At 48.6% G+C, this 25,295-nt stretch overlaps 1 protein-coding gene across 1 annotated transcript; it reads left to right on the top strand.

Moving 5' to 3' along the window:
- The first annotated feature begins 2,933 nt into the window (after positions 1-2,933).
- On the top strand, positions 2,934-10,120 carry LOC119472128 (interferon-induced transmembrane protein 3-like). The gene is made up of 2 exons (XM_037740637.1): positions 2,934-2,958; positions 9,659-10,120. The coding sequence occupies exons 1-2, from the start codon at positions 2,934-2,936 to the stop codon at positions 10,063-10,065; spliced, it is 432 nt and encodes a 143-aa protein (XP_037596565.1). The 3' UTR covers positions 10,066-10,120.
- Positions 10,121-25,295: the final 15,175 nt, after the last annotated feature.

Genomic DNA, 25,295 nt, shown 5'->3' with positions numbered 1-25,295 from the left:
ACACACACACACACACACACACACACACACACACACACACACAGATTCTAGTACCTCTCCACTGGCCTGAAGAGTCAGAATCTCTGGGGTAGGACTCTGGCATCTGGAGCTAGGAAATGCTGATGATGCGGGCCAGGAGGTGTGTATTTGAGCATCTCTTTTTCTGGGTCACTCAGTCCACGTGAAGACTTTGGCCTGGCCTTTCTAAAGTTCTGCACCAGCCTCCACGTCCTGGTATGGCTTTCTGATGTGGGCCTATGGCTGGGATGTGGTGGAAACCTAAGCAGCCTGTCCCCTTCATGTGTGTGTGGCTTCCACCACTTGCATCTCAGCAGCTCCAGCCCACAGGGGAGCAGATCCCCAGACCCTCCCCAAGCTCTTCTCCAAAGCAGGAACCACTTGGCATCAACAGATGCCTTTTGTCCCCGTGGAGCGAGACCAGGACATGCATAAATGCAGTTGTGAAGGCAATTTTTCTCAGACAGGAACATATAAGACAATTCCTCAGCATTCAAATTATTATAAAGAGCCGAGTTCCACTTCAAAGGGGGCTAATTTAATAAGAGGAAGAGCTGGGCCTCCGAGGAATTCTAATTAGATTTCTTTCCACACCCGCCTTGCGTATTTTTCTGAAGAGCAGCCAGGGCGGCTAGATTGTGTTGTGTTTGGGTCCAGTGTGAAGAAGCTGTGAAGCCAGACCTAGCCAGGGAAGGCCATCCATCTGCCTTGAGCCTGACAGCCCAGCAGGAGCAGGGCCTGGCTACCACCAAAGTCAACAGGATTCAGGGCAGCAGGAATGAGGAGGAGCTGGGGAGGGGGCTTGGGGTTGCAGACGGTTTCCTGTACCAGTCTGGGGACATGGTGGGTGGGGTGGGCTAGGAGAGGGAGGTCTGGAGCCAAACTGCCCGTGTTTGAATCCCAGTCCTTCCCTTTTTTAGCTGTGTGCCTGTTATTCCTCTCCATAGCTCCTCAGTTTCTTAATCTGTGAAACGGGGCTAAGGATAGAAATCACTCCATCAGGCACTTGGGAGCATTATGTATGCTGGGGCACATAGAGGGCTAGGATAACACCTGGCACAGGGAATTATTGTTATTCCTCTCTAAAATAAGGAGATCAAAGATGGGAAGGGCTTCCCAAGGTCAGGGCTGATTTAATTTTGCAGGAACCCCTTGGACTCAGAAGTCAGGTTGGAGAAACACCTGGCAGAGGATCCATCTCTTCTATGGTGACAAGGCCACAGAAACCTTCGCTCCAATCCTAGCTTTGTCCCTTACTAGCTGTGTGACTTTGGACAAATTGCTTTACCTCTCTGAGCTTCCATGTCTTCTATCAAGGAATGATAATGATGATAAACTCAAACAAACGAAATTTGCATGGGGCGTGGCTCATAACGGGGCCTTGATGAACGTTATGATCAAAATCAGTCATTCTCTAAAGCAAATATTTCCACATATTTCCACCTCTGGAGTTTGCACATGTCTTACAATTGATTAGTGCGGACTTACAGTTGCTGTTGCCTGGGCAAACACAGAAAAGCTTTCGTATCAACACTTGCAGAATTGGAGGGAGTGGCTTGGTAGAAAATCCGAGGGGAAATTAGGAACAAATGGTCATGGGAGGGATGTGGGGAAATGGTGACTGACGTGTTTAGCAGCGTTGCCCACATAGGAGTCACAAGTGAGCCAATGGATTGTTTAAGCCCCGGGGTTCAAGACCAGCTTGGGCAACTTGATGAGATCCCATCTCTATTATTAAACAACAACAACAACAAAAAACAGAAAACAAACCCCCCAAATAAACAAACAAAACCCCACGAAAGCGAGCCAGCACCGCACGATGACAAAGCCGGGCTGAGAGCCCAGCACTCCTCGCCTCTGCTTCCTTCGTGGAATCGTTTACAAAATGCCACGTCACCAGAGCTCTTGAAGGTAAGACGGCAATATTACCTGGGAAAACATGGACTCCAATGACTAAGTTGAAAGGAATTCAGAAGGGCCTGGCTGTGACTGTGATGCAGCTTTCGGGAGATGGTAACAAATTTAGGTGCTTTATTGTTTCATTTTATGTATAGGCAAGAGTGATAGATGAAAACCCACATCTAAGTTGAAAAAGCTTTCTCTAAGGATGTAATCGAAATTCTAAGTGATGAGAAAGCGTTGAATCCTGGTTTATTTTGCAGAGTTTTCCATGCTGAATGGTACATAAATTCATGCTGTGTTTTATGATCAATGTTGTCTTAGGTTTGATGACTTTTGATCGATTTTTCATCTTCTCACACAAACCTAACTACATTGGGACAAAGAGGATGTTGGCCCCGCTTGTTCTGAGTATGGCTTGAGCCTGGTGCTGCGCTCTGCATTTTACACCGTATTTCACCGATTCCTCCTGTCTTAGTCCATTTGGGCTGCCATCAAGGAATACCGGAGACTGGGTAATTTACAAAGAAAAGAGGTTTATTTGGCTCACAGTTCTGCAGGCTGTGCAAGAAGCATGGCACCAGGGTTTGCTTTTGGTGAGGACTTCAGGAGCTTCTAATCATGGCAGAAGGGGATGGGGAGCTGGAGTGTCCCATAATGAGAGAAGAAGGGAGCAAAAGAGAAAGGGGAGGAAGGTGCCAGGCTCTTTTCAACAATCAATTTTCCTGTGAACTAGTAGAGCAAAAATTCACTCGTTTCTGCAGGATGGCACGAAGCCACTCATGAGGGATCCATCCCCATGACCCAAAGCCCTCCCACTAAACCCCATCTCCATCTTGGGGGATCAGATTTCAACATGAGATTTGGAGGGGACAGATATCCAAACTCTATCACCTCTCAACGAGCTCATAAAGAATTTTCCTCTTCATTTTGCAGACGAACTGAGGGCTCACACAGGAAATGTCAGCCTAAGATTTCCAGGCAAGAACTGGATCCTGGATTGGAATGCATCGAGCATGTGGCTCTATCCTGAGGGTGGAGGTAAGAGGTATGGCCTCCCTCCAGAAGTTTCCCTTCTGCTTTGTGCAATGCTACCACCCAGGAATCCCTCTGTGGCCTGTGTAAGACCTCTTGGATCCACGGTCAAGGCCAACAGCACCAAGACCCAAAGCCTGGAGTCATCATTTATCAAGCAATACATAATTACCATTTATTGGGTGCTCAGGAGGCAGGTCAGTGACAGAAGCTGTATTGAATTAGGTGCCAAGAGATATGGGTTCTAATTCCAGTGACGTCATTCACTCGCTGTGTGGTCTTGGCCAAGTCACTTAACTTCTCTGGGCCTCAGTTTGGTCATCTGTAAAGTAAATACATCACAGTGGGATGTTGGTAGGGTCCCTTCCAATTGTAACAAATCTGTCTTTTATGCAGGTCTTGGGGGCTTGGAGACCTTGACAATGGATTTAGTCCAGCTGGAGTCAGGCAGGAGCTCTGGAAGTCTCTGATGGACATGGGGAAGCCATTGGCCTTCAAGTATAGGGTCAGTGCAGGATGGATGGAGAACAAAAACACACAGGCTTCTTGCACGCTGGGACACCAGGATCTGGCACCTCCTAAGGATCTCCTCCTGTCCTGGGAGGGATTTTGGGCCCCCGGTGATGTTTGCACAGGAAAAGGTCTGTGGGCAGCCCAGGCTTAGGAACTTTTTTGATAAAACAGCACTTGAGCCACATTCTTTAGTGTTTCACCTCATGCTAATCTTGTGCAGGACTGAAGGTGTGTTAGGGCTGGAAGGGGCTCCAGGGACTGGTTCTCACTGGTTTGTGGAGGAGGAAGCAGTTATGTAACTTAGGCAGCTGTGTCTTTGTTCACTTCCCAAGTCAACTGTAGAGTCCTGGGGAGAAGGGACCTGCTTGTTTCCCCAGGAGCTGTCACTGGGCTAAACAAGGAGGCGAAGAGGCCTCTGCTGCTGCACGTAGCCTTACCATGCCTGAGACAACTAGAACCATTAACATTCTCAGGCTCGGCCTCCGAGTAGCTGGGATTACAGGTGTGCACCACCACACCTGGCTAATTTTTGTAGTTTTAGTAGAGACAGGGTTTACCATGTTGGCCAGGCTGGTCTCAAACTCCTGACCTCAGGCGATCCACCCTGGCTGTGTGACTTTGGGCAAGTGACTGACTTCTCTGGGTCTCTGTTTCCTTACAGGTAAAAGGGGGATGATAATGATAACACTGAGGATTGAATGAATGAAGAAATGTCAAGTGTTTGGCATCAGGCCTCCCCTGGTGTCAGGAACTCAGAGTTGGAGTTCCCCAAGTGTAGCATTGTTGTCAGGGTTACCATCGTGACTCTGGGGCAGCCATCCCCTGCCCCCTTCCCTCTTCGGGTACCCCAGAGCCATAGAGCAGGCCAGCAGGGCTTTCAGGGGCATTGGGATTTTCAGACAGTAGCATAGCGGTTGTCCTCCATTTCCCTGGCCAGGGCAGGTCCAGTGGGGCTGGCCAGCAGCCCCTGCTCTCAGGATCCGGGTGGAGTTTCATTAGTAGGAAAGGCTGAATCCAGGCACCTGCACACCTCCAGGAGGGAGTGTGGCTCCCAATGCCTGTCTGGGGACATTGCATCAAAGGTTCCTTTCCACAGGCTCAATCTTCAGATGCCTCAGCCCTCCCCGAGCCCTGACCACAGGCCAAATGGCGCTGGGCCACAGCATCAGGGTTCTCCAGCAACTCCGTCCTCCAGGGAGGAAGAGGTGGTGAATTTCCGAGCTGGGACAGAGCGCAGAGTGGCTGGAGCAGGCCAGCACCTCGCCTCATGTACTTGGAGAACCTGGAGACATCAGGCAGCAAATGAGGAGCATTTTGAGGCTTTCCAATTTCTTTTTTTAATTAATTAATTAGTTAATTAAGTTTTTTAATTGGATTTTTTCTTCAAGTTCTCATGACTGATTTCCTTAAGGTTGCGACACATGAACACATGTTTCCTCCAAGGAAATTTAGAGAACTCAGGTTAGCAAAAAGAAGAAAATGAAAGTCCTCCATCAACTTACAATCTGAGGATAATGTCCTTTAATGTTTTCTTCTTCCTGTCTTTTTTCTGTGAGCAGATAGACAAACAGGCTTTAAAAATATACCTTGAAAATAGAAGGATTCTCTATGTGAAGTCCTTAGAATATTGCCTAGCCCATAGTGAGTACTCAATAAACTTTTACTGTTACTATTATTTCTACTTTATAGCCTGATTTTTCTCTCTTAAACGGAATTTCAGCTTCATGAGAATTAGAACCTTGTATACCTCATTAACCTCTATTAATCTAGTTCTTAGCACATAATAGGTGCTCAATAAATATTTTAAATAGATGAAAGAATAAACATTTTTCCATCTCATTAGATTCATCTGTAATATCTAATGACACCATAATAATCCAGTGCTTAATTTGTTTTTGAACTTGGCTGGTGATTGTTTGAAAAAACCACTCCCAACCTCCTAACTCTCCATCTCAGCCAATCACCTTATCCCGGACCTCATCCCCACCTTAACGAGATGGAGGCTGCTGGGTTCCCCAGAGCTTTTGGGGACCCAGCGTCGCTTCAGAGAAGCCAGAAGCCAGCCTGTGGGCTGCCAGTGCCCTCTTTGGCTCGCAGAAACCGCTAATCATCGACTTAAACCGTCTAGGTAGCGCGCAGACGAGTAAAACCCCAACTCCTGCATTTTTGATGAAGTTGACATCAGAAAAACGCTCACAGCTTACTTGTCAGACCCAGCAGCGAGGGGCTGAATCAATAATGAAACACTGGGAGGAATAAAGCATTAAACAGGGCGTTCTGCAAGGCAAGCAGCTTGGGGGTCAAGTCAGGGGACCCAGCATGGCTGGTGGCCAATAGTCCCTTCTGCTCGGCTGCCAGGCAGGGAGATGGCCGGGCATGCAGCTTGTCCTCCATTGCTACAAGTCTGGTAGGCGACGTGACTTCTTGGGAAAACCTCTAGGCCTAGGCTAGAAGCCCAGAAACATGGAAATAGTATCAACTTTGTGGCCTTAGGCAGGTTATTTTTTGCCTGTCTGTCTCAATCAGGAAAACAGATCCTTGAACCAGGACACCAAAGTTCTTCCCAGCTGAGAGATTCAGTGCATTCGGCTTGAACTTGGGGATACATGGTTCAGACATAAAATCTGTTAAATGTCACAAATGAACAGGACCTGGGAAATCCACCATTGTTCTTTTCTTCACGCTGGAGAGAACAACCTCCTTCTGCCTGTTCTGAGGTTGTTGGCTTTGGGGTCATTGCGAAAAGACTTCATTAGGTCTCTGTTCCATCCAGGGAATGTTTGCAGATAATTCTCTGTAGAGAAAAGGACTCCAGGCTCCGGGTTTCACCTTTCCCCTTACGTCACATGTTTGGGTGCTGTGAGATCCTCAAGTTTGGAACAGAAATCTGTCCAGTCCCCAAAGACAAGAGGCTGGAAATAGGGAGGAAAGAGGACCCAACGGGAAGGAGTAAACTATGGATTCAGGCATCAGGTAGGAGTCTCTGCATTTACTCTAAGACGTCTTAGAGCAAGATGTCTTAACCTGCTCATTTGCCTTCTAGAACTTCAGCACTCAAAGCCTGGTCTATGGACCAGAGACACTGGCCATGTCTGGGAGTTTGTTAGAAGTGCAGCATCTCGGCGCCCACCCCCACACCTACTGAAGCAGGATCTGCAATTTTACCTTCAAGCTGGGGGAGCTCTGCTCCAGAGAGTCCCACCCACTGGGGACAGGGTGGAGGTCAGCTGCCGTGCACAGCTGTTGCAGAGTGATGCTACAGTTTCGCTTCATTCAGCTCATTCAGGAGTCTCTGGCCTCACAGTGATGGTTTCGCTTTGTGGGGAGGGGACACTTTTGAAATGTCTTTTCTCTGAGTTGGTTTATTTATGCTTATTTTTGAGACCAGATTGAGTCAAAGGACGTAGAGAGTTTCTGTCTGTGAGTTTAATGGCATTTCAGAGGACTTCCCCACTCTTTCGGTTGTGATAATAAAAATAATACATTCAGTAATCACTCAGGGCCTGCTAAGGGCCAGATCTGGGCTTGGGGAGGGGATCCCAGGCCGGGATATGATACAGTCTCAGGAAACCCATGAGGACACAAACTGTAGCCAGACAAATCCCCACACAAGGCCTCTAACTACAGAAAGGGATGCCTTAGACACTGGATTCACCTCTCTTACTCTAATGAACAGATGATCTTAACCATAGAGGAAGTGCCTGGAGGATTTATTCAAAACATTTGTCAGCCGGGCACGGTGGCTCGTGCCTTGTAATCCTAGCACTTTGGGAGGCTGAGACGGGCGAATCACCTGAGGTCAGGAGTTCGAAACCAGCCTGGCCAACATGGTGAAACCCCATCTCTACTTAAAAATACAGAAGAATTAGCTGGGTGTGGTGGCGGGTGCCTATAATCCCAGCTATTCTGGAGGCTGAGGCAGGAGAATTGTTTGAACTCAGGAGGCAAAAGTTGCAGTGAGCTGAGATAGTACTTCGGCACTCCAGCCTGGGCAACAGAGCAAGACTCCGTCTCAAAAACAAAATGTATTTGCCTGGATCATCTCTCAGAGCATCTGATTCAGCAAAACTAAATGAGAAAGAGCTTCCACGGGGATTTTGATTCTCAACTTTGACCCACTAAGAATTACTGCTATCTATTTATTTATTTATTTTATTTTTTTGAGACAGAGTCTTGCTCTGTCCCCCAGGCTGGAGTGCAGCTGTGTGATCTCGGCTCACTGCAGCCTCTGCCTCCCGGTTTCAAGCAATTCTCATGTCTCAGTCTCCCAAATAGCTGGGATTACAGGCATATACCACCACATCTGGCTAATTTTTTTTCGTATTTTTATAGAGATGTGGTTTTACCATGTTGTCCAGGCTGGTCTCGAACTCCTGATCTCAAGTGATCTGCCTGTGTCAGCCTCCCAAAATGCTGGGACTTCAGGCGTGAGCCTCCGTGCCTGGCCAGAGTTACTGCTTTGTAAAGTAGTCCAATTATTTCCTGTCTTTAGGAGCTGAAATGGACTTGTCTGTCATGATCAAAGGATCATGTCTTTTTCTGTGGCAGAGACTGCTTGCTGTGCACCAAAGTTCTTTCTCCTCCCCTTCATGGGCATACAGCTGGACCACAAGTCCCAGCCTCCCTTGGGGTTGAGAGTGATCACGTGATCTTGTTCTTACTAATAGAATGTGATGCACATCTCTTTGGGCTAAGTCTTGAGAAAGTGGCTGGGTCTTCTCTGTGCACTCTGTCCACTCCCTCCAGCTGAGACCTCAACTGCGAGGGTGATAACACATTCCCAAGGGATGTCAGAGACACCAGATGGAAGAAACCTGAATCCCTGAATCTCCACATGGAGTCGAGATACCTGCCAACTGTCAACATTCACTTTGGATATGAATGAGAGAAGGAATATGCTTGTTTTTTTTTGCCCTTAAAGGCACTGCATTCGAGGGTCTTCTTATATTACAGCAGCTTACCTTACCCCAACGAATAGGGCACCAACATTCCCATGCACATTCTCCTAATACATTTTACTTCAAGGTTCAGAATTCAAGACTTAGCCTTATACCACCGCACTAAAGCTCTTATTTGAGAGTGGAGCTTTTGCTTAATAATGTATCCTATTCTCAGGATGGAATCAGGATTCTAGTTTACTTTCTTTTTTGAGCAACTGTTTGTAAGAGTTGACATTTCATGGTTTTTATTCTTCCTTAGAGATCTTCCAAAGAAAAAAAGAGAAATTGTATGTTTTATTTATTTATCTATTTATTTAGAGACGGAGTCTTGCTCTGTCTCCCAGGCTGGAGTGCAGTGGCATGATCTCAGCTCACTGCAACATCTGCCTCCCAGGTTCAAGCGATTCTCCTGCCTCAGCCTCCTGAGTAGCTGGGATTACAGGCGCCCACCATCATGCCTGGCTAATTTTTGTATTTTTAGTAGAGATGGGGTTTCACCATGTTGGCCAGGCTGGTCTCAAACTCCTGATCTTGTGATCTGCCTGCCTTGACCTCCCAAAGTGCTGGCATTACAGGCATGAACCACCGTGCCTGGCCTGTATATTATTTTGAAACAGACAAATATTACTTTGTCTTGCAGTTACCACATGGGCCCACTGAACGCCTTCTTAAATCTAAGATTATGGGATTGCATGATCTTATTTTCCCTATCTCTTGAAAAATTTTGCCATTTCCTCAGCCTAGAAATTATTTCATCATCACTTATCCTAAGCTATGCTAAAAAGACTAAAATAATAATAAAGGGGAATGAATGACAATGGAATTGCCCAGGAGGATGATGGAAAAATAAGATCACCATCACTGTAGTGTCACCCTACAGTTTTCTTTCTTCTTCTTTTTGGGGCAAGATCTCACTCGGTCACCCCGGCTGGATTGTGGTGGCATGATCACAGCTTGCCACAGCCTGGACTTCCTGGGCTCAGGTCATCCTCCTGCTTCAGTCTCTTGGGTAACTTGGACTACAGGTGCATGCCATCATGGCCAGTTAATTTTTAAAAATTATTTGCATAAATGGGGTCTCACTGTGTTGTCCAGGCTGGTCTCGAACTCCTGGGCTCAAGTAATCTCCTTGGCCTCCCAAAGTTCTGGAATTACAGATGTGAGCCTCCATGCCTGACCCAGCCTACAGCTTTCTTACTGTGTTGTCATCAACAAAATTATAAGCCATTAACAATTTCAAAAATGTCTTCAAGTGTCTGTGAACCACACTGCCCACACCTTCTTCACTCCCGCCAACACCGGCTGCACCCCAAACCATGAGATGCTCGAGGAGGAGCATGAGGTGGCTGTGCTGGGGGCACCCCACAACCCCGCTCCACCGAGGTCCCCAGTGCTCCACATCCACAGTGACACCTCCTTGCCCGACCATGTTGTCTGGTCCCTGCTCAACACCCTCTTAGTGAACTGCTGCTGCCTGGGCTTCATTGCATTCACCTACTCCATCAAGTCAAGGGACAGGAAGATGGTTGGTAACCTGACCGGGGCCCAGGCCTATGCCTCCACCGCCAAGTGCCTGAACGTCTGGGCCCCGGTTCTGTGCATCCTCAGGACTGTTCTGCTCATCATCATCCCAGTGCTGATCTTCGAAGTCTATGGATAGAACAGGAGGCAGCCTCCAGGCCAGGAGCTCTGCCTACCACGTGTCTCCCACGCACTCCAACTTCCATGCCTCAACCTGCCCCTGGAGCTGCGTCCTGTATTAGCCGTTTATCCTCAAACACTTTTCTACAAGGGCATTCAATAAAGTGCATGTGTTCCTGGTTAAAAAAAATTCTTAAAGTATTGCACTTTGAATTTGCAAGTGCAAGCAGGAAAATCAGAAATGACGAGAAGCTAGGATCCAGTAGAGATGTATTTTGAATCTGACATCTGTATTTATAAGATGCATGTGGTTCTGGTCCATGTATAGCAGTTGATGAGAATTTAGGTGTATTCAGAGACTGTTGTCCATTTTAAGTATGTACCTTCAAAACCCAGGAAAATAGGAAATGAAAATTTAGGTTTGTTATGCTTAAATTCTTTTTAGAATATCTAATAATTTGTTCTGCACTCTCCCTGTATTCTTATTTTTGTAAGTTCTTTTTTTTAAAAGATTTAAAATATTTGAGTGGTCCATGAGTCCTAGATGGTAAATGATAATGGCTATTTTCCCTCATAAACTAAAGATAAAAACAATCTGGCCAGGTGTGGTGGCTCATGACTGTAATCCCAGCACTTTGGGAAGCCAATGTGGGTGAATCATCTGAGGTTAAGTGTTCGAGGCCAGCCTGGCCAACATGTAGAAACCCCGTCTCTACTAAAAGTACAAAAATTAGCCGGGTGTGGTGGCATGCACCTGTAGTCCCAGCTACTTGGGAGGCTGAGGCAGGACAGTTGCTTGAACCCAGGAGGCGGAGGTTGCAGGGAGTTCCCGCTAGTTTCGTGGGCCCACAAAAGATTTTATTTTAAAATCAAAAGAAAAATGAATATAATAATAAAATAATGAATCCATCCTAGATTATGTTCATTTTTATACCACCAATGGAGTCACAAAATAGAATTTAAAAAATTAATTTAATTAATGTGTAGCCCAGGCTGGAATGGAGTGGTACCGTCTCAGCTCACTGCAACTTCCGCCTCCTGGGTTCAAGCAATTCTGCTCAGCCTTCCGAGTACCTGGGATTACAGGTGTGTACCACCATGCCTGAATAATTTTTGTATTTTTAGTAGAGACAGGGTTTCACCATGTTGGCCAGGCTGGTCTCAAACTCCTGACCTCAGGTGATCTGCCCGCCTTGGCCTCCCAAAGTGTTGGGATTATGGGCGTGAGCCACTGCAGTTGAATTTTTTTACGTGAAAGATGAGGCCCACCAAGGCAGTAATGCCTAGTACCCATGAAAGTCATAAAGCAGCCCTAGGTGCAAGCTGCCGCGCCCCTTAGACCATACACGCCCACCGATCTGAAGTGTCAGAGGTGTCACTGCTAGATCGGCACACCATGTAGAGCACCTTGTGAGATCCATGGGGAGGGCCGAGTGCAGATTCCTAGAGTTCTAGGGATACAGTTCTAGAGTTCCTGCGTCAAGGCCAGGTCCTCTCTGGCAGAGAGGACTCTCCACTGGAAAAGCAGCTCCTGGCAGGACGCTAAACCACAGTAGATACAGAGTACTTCACCACGGGATGCAAGTGGCCACATGGCAGGGCTGCCTGTCCATTGTGAGCTGTGTATTGTCAGAGCGTCCAAATCGAAAGGTAGTTAGAGTGCTTCCAGTTACATGATGGAAATGGTTTACTTGGGATTGAGTCCAAGCAGGTTCAGGAGGCACAAATAAATTATATGAACAGATAGCAGGGCAGAACCCATGGAACTGCCTTTTCTAAACTGACACCTCTCTCTTTTTTTTTTTCCTAATGGAGGTGGGGTCTCACTATGGTTTTTTTGTTTGTTTTGTTTTTCTGAGACAGAGTCTTGCTCTGTTGCCCAGGCTGGAGTGCAGTGGCACAATCTCGGCTGACTGCAACCTCCACCTCCTGAGTTCAAGCGATTCCCACGCTTCGGCTTCCTAAGTAGCTATCGGCACGCAGCACCATGCCCAGCTAATTTTTGTATTTTTAGTAGAGATGGGGTTTCACCCTGTTGGCCAGGCTGGTCTTGAACTCCTGACCATGTGATTCATCTGCCTCAACCTCCCAAAGTGCTGGGATTACAGGCGTGAGCCACCACGCCCAGCTAGGGTCTCACTATGGTGCCCAGGCTGGTCTCAAACTCCTGGGCTCAAGAGATCCTTCTGCCTCAGCCTCCCGAGTAGCTAGGACCACAGGCATGTGCCACCAAGTCCAGCTAATTATTATTATTATTATTATTTTTTGTAGAGATGAGGTATTGTTATGTTGCCCAGGCTGGTCTCAAACTTCTGGCTCAAGAAATCCTCCTGCCTTGGTCTCTCCAGGTGCTGGAATTACGGGCGTGAGCCACTGCGCCTGGCCAGACTGATAGCGCTGACTCAGCTCACAAGTGTGGCCTCAGAGAGTTCTTTAGGATCTGAAGGAAAGAACTTGGCTGGTTCACAGGTAGGTTGGAGCCGTATATACACTGGCAAAATGGGGACTGTTAGCACCTGCCTTAGGGGGGTCCTAAAAGACAGTGGTGAGGCGAAATCCTCCTGGAGGGGCAGAGCTGTGGTAACCATCCTCCACGGCCCCCACTGCACAGAGAGCAAAGCAGCTCCCCGTGTGGGAACACATGACTCCTGGGAGGAGCTCATGGCGTGGCCCTGCTTCCTGGGGAAATCAGAACTAGGACCTCAGGCTTACTTTCTTCCAGGCACTCATTAAATCCCCACTCAATCTTATCAGGTGGGTAATTTTGTAATCCTCATTTGAAAGATAAGGAAACTGAGATACAGAACGATTTGATAAAAGTTGTTCAAAGTCTCACAGTTAATAAGTGGCCCTGTGGCCAGCGCGGGGACTCACGCCTGTAATCCCAGCACTTTGGGAGGCTGAGGCAGGTGGATCACCTAAGGTCAGGAGTTCGAGACCAGCCTGACCAACATGACAAAACCCTGTCTTTACTAAAAATACAAAAATTAGTAGTGGTGGGTGCCTGTAATCCCAGCTATTCGGGAGGCTGAGGCTGTATAATTGCTTGAACTTGGGAGGCGGATATTGCAGTGAGCTGAGATCGTGCCACTGCACTCCGGCCTGGGTGACCGAGCAAGACTCTGTCTCAAAAAAAAAAAAAAGGGTCACTCTGAGGTTCAAACTCATGCAGTCCAGCTTTCAACTAGTTTTCATGGTGGAGTAGAATGACTAGGACCAGGTTGGGAGTTGAGACACCTCTGGGTTCTAATCCCAGCGATGACACCGATATCTTGTAGGGGTCTTGGGACAAATTTCATCTGTACTCTAGGGATGTTTCCTTTTAAAAAATGGTTGAACTCTATTATCGTGAATGCTTCTAAGTTACTTGATTCTTCTGGGCATTCCAGGGGTTCAGGGTGGGCAAGGCACAGAGCGATAGACATATGAATAAGCCATAGTCCCCCAGGAGCACTGCAGCCCTCTCCCCGAGCGACAGCCATAAAGGCTGCATTCTTCACCTACCTGAGCAATTATGGGTTTGGAGGTTTTAAAATAATGATTCCGGCATGTGCTTTGTATAAATAAAGGTTGGGGCAGGGGGAGATGAGGGGAATGTGGGCCTGGCTCGTTTGTGCAGCTAAAAATAGAAATGTGAAAGTCCTGTAATGATGAGGCAGAAACTTAAAACAAATTTCTTGGAAAATTTCCTCCCCACCTCACATTGCCCAGGTATTTCCCCCTTTCGCCTGTGCAGAAGGAGCAGGGGAAATTGGGGTGAGGGGTGGGTGTCACAACACACACTTCCTTCCTGGCGCTGAGAAGGAGGGGCTGAGGAGACCAAACCGGGAACAGAGCTTCGGTTCAGGAGCCTGATGCAGGCTGACACGGGCCTTTGAGCTCCCTGAGTGGCATTTACAGCCACAGATATGGAAAAGAAAATAAATCTCCCAGACCCAGCATCTTGCTTTAATTAATACCATAATCAAGTTTCTGGCCTTGTGGAATGGAAGGATTTCAACACTCAAGGCCCCTCTGGCAGCCAAGCAAGAAGTGGGCCCCCTGGCCAAGTAGCCCCCAGGGCAATGGACTGGCCAGTCAGGGCCAAGAGATCAGGGAGGGTGTGCTCAGGGCTGCTGGACGGGACAGCAAGAGATGGGCTCCAGGTGTGAGGCAGGGGGCTCAAGAGGGAAGGAGGGAAGAGGAAAGCCTCTATGGAAGGTCCTATTAGGGTTTATTGTGCATTTTTCAATTGGGAAAGTTGTACTCCTCATTTTCCAGATCAGGAAACAGACCCAGAGAAATGGTGTGATTTGCCAAGTCACACAGCTAGAATGTGGTAGAGCTGGGAACTGAACCTAGGCTCTGTGAGTCCAGAGAGGTAGAGGGAAAACCAGCTCACTGAAGGATGGAGGACTGGTGCCTTCCATTTCTCCCCGTGGCCTGGGTGGGAGGTAGGGTTGGTGCCCCTGTCAATCAGGATCACCCACTAACTGTTTTAGCTGATAGAAGTCTTTCAAGAAGGGGCTGGGCACGGTGGCTCATGCCTGTAATCCCAGCACTTTGGGAGACCGAGGCAGGTGGATCACTTGAGGTCAGGAGTTCAAGACCAGCCTGGCCAACATGGTGAAACCTTGTATCTACTAAAAATACAAAAAGTAGCTGGGCGTGGTGGTGCACATCTATAATCCCAGCTACTTGGGAGGCTGAGGTAGGAGAATCACTTGAACCTGGGAGGCAGAGATTGCAGCGAGCTGAAATTTCATCACTGCACTCAAGCCTGATCAACATAGCAAGGCTCAGAGGAGGAGGAGGAGGAAGAGGAGGAGGAGGAGGTGGGGGAGAAGGAGCAAGAGGAGGGTGGAAGGGGGAGGGGAAGGGGAAGGAGGAGAAGGAGAAGGCGTCTTCCAAGGATTGAGAGGCGATGACCATATTTTAAAAGTGGCTTTAAAAGGAGAGAAGTGGTGGGTGCTGAGGAAGGTGGAGGAATGAGTGTACGGCGTCCAGGGGCTGCGTCTCCGGCAGGTTCCCAGCCCTCCTCAGGGCTAGGTGGAATGGATACCCAGGGGTGCCTCCAAGACACAGTGTCCACAGTGCCATGCACCAGGACCACAAAGAAGGAACCACGGATGCTCCTGGCTGGCTGGGCCTCTGGTCCCCTGGGTGCTGAGCCAGGCTCGGGGCCAGGGCCTGATTTCTGCCATTCCCTCTCCCGCAGGAAGGCCCCTTTTGGACAGCCTCCCTGGTCTACATGCCTTGCTCGGTTTGAAGGCTCCACCGAGTAGATAAACACAGGAAGTGATCAAAGACCTCTGTCTCTCGTCTCCCCTCCCACACGCAACGCTCCAACTACGCGGGTGCGCACGTGGGCTCCTAAGGGCCTGGGTTTGCGAGCTCATGCTGCTCTACACCCACTGCCCAGAGGTGGCTTCCTTATCACAGACGCTAAAGTCCTCTCCACCCCTCACGGGCTGGCCCAAAAGCTACCTCCTCCGGGAGGCCGCCTACAAGCAGCTCAGCCAGAAGCTGAGCTCCTACCTTTGAACACCTACGGTGTTCTACCTTTAAGTGTCCATCTCCCCCTTTCTCATGACCAGGGTACTTTTTATCTTGTACAGAGTCACTCATTCATTTGAAACATTCATGGGTGCTTGCTTCATTTCTGGCATATTATTTTGTCTGTAACCTATCTCTAAGTTCCTTGAAAGCAGAAGCTGGTTGTAGTTATGATAATAATATTTCCCTTTGCTGAGTGCTTCCTCCGTGACCAGCAAGGAAGCATTTTATACGGCTCTTTTAATCTTCACAAAATCCTATGAGGTTGGTTATCATCCTCCATATTTTACAGATGAAGGAACTGAGGCAAAAGAGGTTAAGCAAATTGTCCAAAGTCACCAGCTAGTAAGTGGTAAAGCCGGAACTCAACCTAGTTGACTAGGTTGAGTTCAACTCAGTCTTGAACCTGGGAAGTGGAGTTTGCAGTGATTCAAGATTGTGCCACTGCACTCCGGCCTGGGCAACAGAGCAAGAATCCGCCTCAAAATAATAATAATAAATAAAGAAGTCATGCAAAGTCATGTTGAGAAGGGGCATGAGGATGGGGATGGGGGAATCTGGCTTACTTCTGCACTCTATCATACTATTTTTCCTGAAGTCAAAAGACACCTGTGGTAAGCAGAATCACGGCACCCCAAAGATGTCCGCATTCTAGTCCTATAAGCTGTGAACACATGACCTTACACAGCAAAAGGGTCTCTGCAGATGAAATTAAGTCAAGGGGCTTTTGATGGGGAGATTCTCCTGGACTATCTGGGTGTATTCATTGTAATCACAGGGGTCATTAAAGGGAAAGAGGCAGGCAGGAGAGTTCTAATCACACGAGGAGATGTGGCGATGGAAGCAGACGTCAAAGTGTTGTCGCTGCTGGCTTTGAAGAAGGAAAACAGCCAGAAGCCAAGGAATGCAGGCAGCCTCTGGAAGCTGGAAGAGGCAAGGAACGAGTTCTTCCCTGGAGCATGCAGAAGGAGCACAGCTCTGCTGACACCTTGATTTTAGTCCAGTGACACCTCTGACCTCCAGAACAGTAAGGCAATAAACTGGTGTTGTTTACGCCACTATGGTTGATGTAATTTGCTAGAGCATCAATAGGATGTGAATATAGCATGTTCAGCCATGCGACATTTTCCTCAAGACCGGTAATAACCTGCTTTGTGATTACTCAAAAGCAGGCAATCCCATCGCTTTTATTAGAAAGAACAAAGCTAAGGGCTTTTAAATACCCACTCCCAAAAGTCCTCAAACCCTAGAACATCGACAGTCACTGGGAAGGCCCACTGGGAATACTTTCTTCTTAAAATCAATTTGAGAGGAAATTAGAAGTATTTTGACAACACTGTAGACAAAACCATGGTCAGAATGAGTGGAGTCGAATGAGCATTGTAAGAAATGTATCATGATACGTTCATGAGTCTCCTTGCTTAAAGATCTTGCTCTTTTAGGGCTATTTAACTTTTAAATATTTATTTAATCATTTTAAGAGCAATTTAAATTTTTTTCAAAAGAATATAATGGAGTATAAAAGGTTCAGACCATTACCAAGTTTCCATTGGTCCCCTGCTGCCAGCACATCTTGATTGCCATCAAAATCCCTAAGAGAAAATAAGAAGCTTCTCTCTCAATAATGCTGAATCAAGAGTGACAGCCACGTCACACTCAATAACAGAGAACAAAGTAGGATGGTCCATAATCCTGAAGCAGAGCACGTGGAGGGGCCCCTGTCACCCATGAGGAGGTACTAGTAGTGTCAACAGTGTGACATTGAGGGGGGTCTTTCTCCAGTGGGAATGAATATCAGCCTGTCCCCCTTTGGTTTGACTTCTTACTAATGCACCCCAATTCCTCTGGTTAAGACTTCAGCCAGCGGTGGCTCACACCTGTAATCCCAGCACTTTGGGAGGCTGAGGGAGGCGGATCACTTGAGGCCAGGAGTTTGAGACCAGCCTGGCCAACCTGGTAAAAGCCTGTCTCTATTAAAAATGCAAAAAAGTAGGCAGGCATGGTGGGGGTGCCTGTAATCCCAGCTACTTAGGAGGCAGAGGCAGGAGAATCCCTTGAACCCAGAAGGCAAAGAATTCAGTGAGCTGAGATCACATTACTGTACTCCAGCCTGGGCGACAAAGCAAGACTTTGTCTAAAAAACAAAAAAGACTTCAGCCAGCAGATCAGAAGGCAGAAAATGCATTTGCTTTAGTAGTGAGTCAACAGGATTCTAGAGACTTGTAGCTGTATCAGGCTCTCCAAGCTGGAAGCAATTTCAAAGAGCAAAGGCGCAATCTCTCATTTTACAGATTGGGAAGCTGAAGCCCAGAGAGAAGTAATTTGTCTGAGGTCACCCAGCAAGGTGGTGACAACATAGCAACTGGAACTCATATTTCTTCACTCACAAGACAGACTCTGGGTTGCCCCTTAAGGAAAAAAGGAGAGAAGGGAGGGGAGAAAAAGGTAGACATGAAGGAGAAAGAAAAGGACAAGGGAGAAAAAGGAAAGGGCAAAGAGAAAAAGTTAACCATCAGAGCAAAGGAAGCAAGCGTTCTCTAACTCCTGACTTCTGGTGATCTGCCTGCCTCACCTCCCAAAGTGCTGGGACTACAGGCCTGAGCCACTGCACCGGGACTCAGCAAGCGTTCTCTAGAGCGTGGGATCCCAAACGCCAGCTGAGGACCAGCAACAGCAGCGGCATCTGGTAAGATACAAGAAAAGAAAGTATTTCCTAGAATAGAATGCAGAGGAAAAAAAGAGAAAAATACTGGAAAGTAACTGTATAATGAAATACAATGACAGGGTACTAATACCTAGCTCATGTTTATTGTAAGGACTGAGTAAGAGTAAGGATGTAAATATTTAAATCCTGACGGAAGGCACCTGGCTGTGTGACCTCAGCCACGTTACTTCTCTTCTCTGGGCCTTTGCTTCCTCTGCAGTCAAACGAGAGGGTTGAATCGGATGAGGAACAACATTCTTTGAGCAGCTGGTGTTGGGCAAGAACTGCAATTGTTGGAACCAAAGAGAAAGAAAACTGTGTTTCCGTTCAAGAAACTTGGCCGGGTGTGGTGGCTCACGCCTACAATTCCAGCACTTTGGGAGGCCGAGGCAGGCGGATCACGTGAGGTCAGGAGTTTGAGACCAGTCTGGCCAACCTGGTGAAATCCGTCTCTACTAAAAATACAAAAATTAGCTGGGCATGGTGGTGCATGTCTGTAATCCCACCTACTCGGGAGGCTGAGGCAGGAGAACCTCTTGAATCCGGGAGGTGGAGGTTGCAATGAGCCAAGATTGTGCCGATGCACTCCAGCCTGCGCAAACGAGCGAGACTCCATCTCAAAAACAAAAACAAAAACTCCCTCCATCCATCTTCCCCATCTACCTTTGCCTCCATCTACTCAAGCTAATTGCAGTGGAAGATTGATCCAGACAACTGGAGCAACAAACCACTTTTGCCTTGATTGTCTGGATGCTGTTGAGTGTGACACAGCTGGGCCATGCCGGTCCTGCCCTGCCCGCTGTGCCCTGCCTGCCGGGAGTCACAGGACGGCAGCTCGGGCCGGCTGCTCAGCAGCTTTGGGCCATAGGAGCCTACTGGGGAGGCAAATTCGAAAATTCCATTTCTGGCTCATCAGCGAATCATTTTCAGAAGTTACTCTCCGGGGAGCTTGTTAAAAGGCCCTTGGCATCCCCAGGAGGGGGGCTCAATTGGCCTTTATGAATGAACAGCTCCAGAGAAATCAATAAACATGTCATTCAGGTCAAGTAAACAAACGCATTTTCTCCCGGGGCCCGGGGCAGGGCAGCAAGCCTCCCCGTGGGCAGGGGGCTTCCGAGAAGCCACTTTGTCTGGGCCCAGCCCTGGCTGCAGGTCAGCACCCCCGGTAGGGAGGGCCGTGGCTCCCTTTGAACTCCCAGCGGACCCACCCCCGCCTCCTTGTTCCCAGTCCTTTTCTTGAGAGGCCAGTTCCCAAAATAGAAGCAGCTTCTCTGACATTTTGTCATAGGGAAAGATCCCACAGAAAATCCTTTGCATGCCACCTTTGCTCTTCCTCATTCATTGATTCAGGGGACATTGGTTAACACCTACTACATGCCAGTCACACTTGTCCCAGGGGCAGAGACTCTGTGATGTGTTAAGACCTGCCTTTTGTCCTCAAGGGACTCACACCATGCTGTGGTTCCTCCTGCCCCAGGCTCACTGGAGAAGCTTTGAAAACACACAAAGCCCCAAACCATCCACACACCTGTAACATTGCACGTCCACTCATAACCATTCACCTCTCTCTCTTTTTTTTTTTTTTTCTGAGATGGAGTTTCGCTCCTTTTTTTTGAGATGGAGTTTCACCCAGGCTGGAGTGCAGTGGTGTGATCTCGGCTCACTGCAACCTCTGCCTCCCAGGCTCACGCAATTCTCCTGCCTCAGCCTCCCGACTAGCTGGGATTAGAGGCATGCGCCACCACGCCTGGCTATTTTTGTATTTTTAGTAGAGATGGGGTTTCTTCATGTTGGTCAGGCAGGTCTTGAACTCCTGACCTCAGGTGATCTGTTTGCCTTGGCCTCCCAAAGTGCTGGGATTGCAGGTGTGAGCCCCTGTACTCGGCCACCTTCTCTTTTATACTTCACCTTTGATTGTGCTATTATCAAATTTTTATATTACAAACCTTGACATATATATATTTTTTCGAGACGGAGTGTTCCTCTGTCGTCCAGGCTGGAGTGCTGGAGTGCAGTGGCACGATCTCGGCTCACTGCAACTTCCACCTCCTGGGGTCAAGCGATTCTCCTGCCTTAGACTTCAGAGTAGCTGGTATTACAGGCATGTGCCACCATACCCAGCTAATTTATATATTTTTATTGGAGACGATGTTTCATCATGTTAGCCAGGCTGGTCTTGAACTCCTGACCTCAGGTGATCTGTCCACCTTGGCTTCCCAAAGTGCTGGGATGATAGGTGTGAGCCACTGTGCCTGGCCTCAAAACTTGATCTTTTTAATGTAAAAGGCAGACTTAAAATAGTCTCACAAACTTTACTTCTTACAGACACAGCACACTCAAAATGTTGTGTTTACAGGTTGACGGAGTTAATGGTGACACTGGAAATTCTTCCTATGTTGGCATCTGACAGAGGATTTGAAACCAGATGTTGAACTCAGGTTGGGAAAGGGAAGCTGCCGGTTCTCTGGACAGAGATGGTCTCTGCGTAGCAGAAGATGGAGATCCCCCGGGGAAGTGGCTTCCTCACGGACACCAGAGAGGGATCTTTCTTTCACATTGTCATCTGAAGATTTCTCATCATTAGCCTCTCTCCGAGCACCCAGAATGTGACATGGTGCGTCTGCAGAGAAGGAAACCATATTTCCAGATCCTCAAGGCCTTCTACACACTTGTTTAGTGCATTAAAGGAAAATTCTTCACAGTTTGAATGGGTTAAAAGTCCTTCTGCAGTATAAATGCAGTTTTAAAGCTAGGACATGTGGTCATTTTTCTTCTCAAGGCATCTTAAAATTAAATTTAAAAAATCAATTATGGACAACCAGACTTATTATAATAAAAAGATGATCAGGAGTTTATTATCTTACACAGTGAGAGTCAGAGAGAAAATCTCGACAGTCTTTGGTCCCTGATTCCAAGTGTTCTGAGGCCCAGGCATATTTCTGCTGAGTTTCATAAGACACCCATATATATTAATGTTGAAAGTTGCCCTTTTTTGGCAGAGAAAGTTTAAATTGGATTGCTGTGGCTACTTGCAACTAAAAAGATCCCTAACTAGTGCAGACCTGAAAGAATTCTGAAACACTTTCTAAGAGTTAGTTGGGCTGCTTCTGGCTGCAAGTAAGTGAATTAAAATTTGATTCATGTAAGAGGTTTCCCACTCCTTCTCTCACTTAACAGGAAGTCTGCAGGTTGATTATACGAGGCACAATCATATCCTCAGAGAACCAGAGGCTTTCCAAGTATTGGCTTTTGTTCTCAGGCTGGTTCTCTTGTGGTCACAAGATGACTGCCAAGGCAACAGTCTTCACACATCCTCTGTGAGCAGGAAAGACGTCTTCTCCTCACCTCACACATCCTCTTTGAGCAGGAAGGATGTCTCCTCCCCACCTATCTTTTTTTTTTTTTTAACCAGAGAGAAAACCTTTTCCCAGAAGTCACTTCAGCCAACTTCCTCTCAGGTCCCATTGGCCAGAATTGGGTCACATGACCATCCCTAGCAGCAAGAGAGGCTGGGAAAGTGACTAGCTGCCATTTTCAGCCTCTGCAGTTGAGACAGGTTGGCTGCACATGGGCAACCAATGGTGCCCGCCACACTGTTACTTCTCAATCACCACTGCAGGGTAAGAGGAAGAGAGATGCTGCCCGAATGACGGTCTTCATCAATAACACATTTATCCAGGAAAAATATTCCACCCAACATGGTTGCCTAGGCATGCCTGGTGGTGCAGTACTGGAGACACATGGGCTGCTTCTACTGTGTTGGGAGATACTGGTTTCAAACTGTTAGCTGAGAGGTTTTGGATTCTGGTCTTTTCTTTTTCTTCTTTTCTTTTTTTTGAGATGGAGTCTCACTCTGTCATCCAGGCTGGAGTGCAATGGCGAGGTCTTGGCTCATTGCAACCTCCGCCTCCTGGGTTCAAGTGATTCTCCTGCCTCAGCCTCCCAAGTAGCTGGGACTACAGGTACGTGCCACCAATGCCCAGCTAACTTTTTGTGTTTTTAGTAGAAATGGGATTTCACCACATTGGCCAGGATGGGGTTTCTGTTGTTTTCTTCCTCTCCTTGCCCCTTGCCTTCAGTTGGCTGGGCTTTTCTGTTCATTGACTCAGGGAAGGGGAAATGCAAAGAGAAAAGGAACAAATTCTTGGCTTTGAGTTTTAAAAACTTAGACTAGAAATGACTCCTAGTGATGGGGGAAAAGGAGAGAGACAGAGGGAGAGCAGCTGGCGCGGAAGAGGACAAGGAGCTGGCTCTGGAGAGACGGTGCGGATCTGAAAAGAGTCAGGTCCACCTCACGGCAATCTCCACTCCCGAGGGGACTGTCTGCAGCAGACCGCAGAATGCCAAGTGGAGTGGCACTTGTGCCTGCCAATGGTTCAGTCTCTATGAGTACACATGTGGCTCCTCCCATGCATGGCAGCAGAAGCATCGCCCACTGACCAGCCACCTGGCATGGTGCTTTCTGTGTCCTTGGGGACAGTTCCTTCCCCTCTCCTTCCTTACCTCCCTTCCCCTCCCTCCCTCCCTCCCTCCTTTCCTTCCTTCCCTCTCTCCTTCCTTCCTTCCCTCCCTCCTTCCTTCTTTCCCTCCCTCCCTCCTTCCTTCTTTCTCTCCCTCCCTCCCTCCCTCCCTCCTTCCTTCTTTCTTTTCATCTGGCTCTGTCACCCAGGCTACAGTGCAGTGGTGCAATCTCTGCTCACTGCAACCTCCACCCCCCAGGCCCACGCAATCCTCCCACCTCAGCCTCCTGAATAGCTAGGACTACAGGCGTGTGTCACTGTGCCTGTCTAATTTTTTAATATTTTGGAGAGATGGGGTTTCACCATGTTGCCTAGGCTGGTCTTGAACTCCTGGGCTCAAGTGATTTGCCTGCGTCGGCCTCCTAAAGTGCTGGGATTACAGGGGTGAGACACTGTGCCTGGCAGTACTTTTCTACATCCGTGGACACTCGAATCCCCAGGCACGGGGTAGAGCCAGGGCTTAATGGAGCCAAGGCAAGAGCAAGGTGAAAGGCAAACCCCAGCCACTATCCCTGTCCCCAAACTTGGTTGGAACTGAACAGAACCAGCTTCTGATGAGCTGCTAAGCTGGAACATGGAAACTCCATCGGATCTGCTGATGGAGTGGGAGGAGTGCTGGGGGCACCCACTGGCATGCCTCCAGCAAGGGGGTCATACCACTGCTGTTGGCTGAAGTGACTTCTGGAGGGGCTCAGTTTAGCATAGACTCAGAGAAGGGTGAAGCAAAGACAAGCCCCATCACCTGAGCCTGCTTCACACCGTTGTCAGCCCGGCAGCTGGACCCCACCCCAGGATGCCTGGTGCCACCCTCCCACACGGCGGGTGCCCTGGAACACTCCTCTCTGAGGACACTGCTCCGCTGGGCTGATCCTCGTCTGTCTGTAGGGTGGGCTTTTGTTAGAGGCTGAAAGCACCTCCTCATCTTCTGTAGCATAGGAGACACGTTCTAGTTTGCCGATAGGAAAAGCAAGGCTCACTGCGGTTACTCGCTGAGTTCCTGTGGTGTCTCAGCTCTGCACTAACGTCATTCATGTGTTACTTTGTTTAACTCTTTCAGGAATCCAATGAGCCAGTGCTCTTCCTTTATTTATTTATTTAGAGTTGGAGTTTTGCTTTTGTTACCCAGGCTGAGTGCAATGGTGCGATCTTGGCTCACCGCAACATCTGCCTCCCGGGTTCAAGCGATTCTCCTGCCTCAGCCTCTGGCGTAGCTGGGATTATCGGCGTGTGCCACCATGCCCAGCTAATTTTGTATTTTTACTAGAGATGGGGTTTTTCCATGTTGGCCAGGCTGGTCTCAACTCCCGACCTCAAGTGATCCACCTGCCTCGGCCTCCCAAAGTGCTGAGATTACAGGTGTGAGCCACCGCGCCTGGTCCCTGACTCCATTTTATACATGGAACAATAAAGGCTCAGAGAGGTTCACGAACTCTCCCAGGCCACACAGCTGAGCGACAGGGCTAGATTCAAACCCAGGCCCTCTGACTCCTGCCTGTTTTGCCATTCTACCAGTTAAATGACTTGTCCAAGGCCACACTGCCACTGAGGAGTGAGCTGAGACCTAATTCCATGACTTCAAGCCACCCCTATCATTCCACGTGGCCTTTGCTATCACTTGCAAAGATGCCAGATGGAAGTTGAGCAGGTATTGGAGACCGGGGAGGCTGGCTGGCTGCGTGGAGGGCTCCCTCTGCCCTCCCCCTCAGACCGCAGGCTAGGTGGCCAGAGGCCGCACGTGGCCCTCTCCCCGCCCCCCCCATTCCTGCTCAGCTGACCCAGGGAAGGGCTCCCACAGAAAACACCCTACTGTTTACTTGCCCCTGTAGAGGGTGAAAGGCGTCAGTGGCTGGAGGGGAGACTGCCATACCAGCCATCACCTGGAATACATTATGGCAGCTGTGACTAATTAAACTTTGATTTCCTCAAGTTTCGATCTTCTTGGAAATTCCTTCTGAGCCTGATGGTATTCAAGGCTGTGGCAGAAAGTAAATATCAGGCCAGCCATGCCACGAGCCTCCAGGCGGCCTCCCTGTGCCTCCCTCTCTGCTGCTCCCCGAGGTCTCAGAAGAGAGTCCCCTTAGAGGATCTCCACACTGCAGCCCCCAGAAGCCGATCTGGTGTTTCCACCTGGGTGAAAACAACATTCCTTCTGTCCTCCTGGGAGATGGTAGGGATGTTGGGGGGGGTCATATCCTTCACCCCCCAAGGCATGCCTGCAGGCAGGAACACAGCTGTCTGGGTGGCCTGTGTCCTGGGGTTCCCACCCATAGTTTGCCCTGGGGTCATCTCAGGCTGTCCAGTGTCCTAAGCCAGCCAGCCAAGCAGTGAAACCCAGAGAGAAGACAGCTGGAGCCAGAGGGCAGGAGCATGGCTCACAAAAGGCCCAGCCAAGGGGCCAGATGGTGCGTGGGAACCTGGGGTCTGTGAGGTCCCCACGCTGCCTCCTGTTTGTTCACGAGGGCGGGCTGAAGCTGATGGCCATATTCACTG

The sequence above is a fragment of the Cebus imitator genome, unplaced genomic scaffold (genome assembly GCF_001604975.1).
Source record: "Cebus imitator isolate Cc_AM_T3 unplaced genomic scaffold, Cebus_imitator-1.0 Scaffold87, whole genome shotgun sequence".
Classification (NCBI taxonomy): Eukaryota; Metazoa; Chordata; class Mammalia; order Primates; family Cebidae; genus Cebus; species Cebus imitator.
The sequence above is the reverse complement of the archived record's forward strand: the minus strand, read 5'-3'. Positions and strand labels throughout refer to the sequence as shown.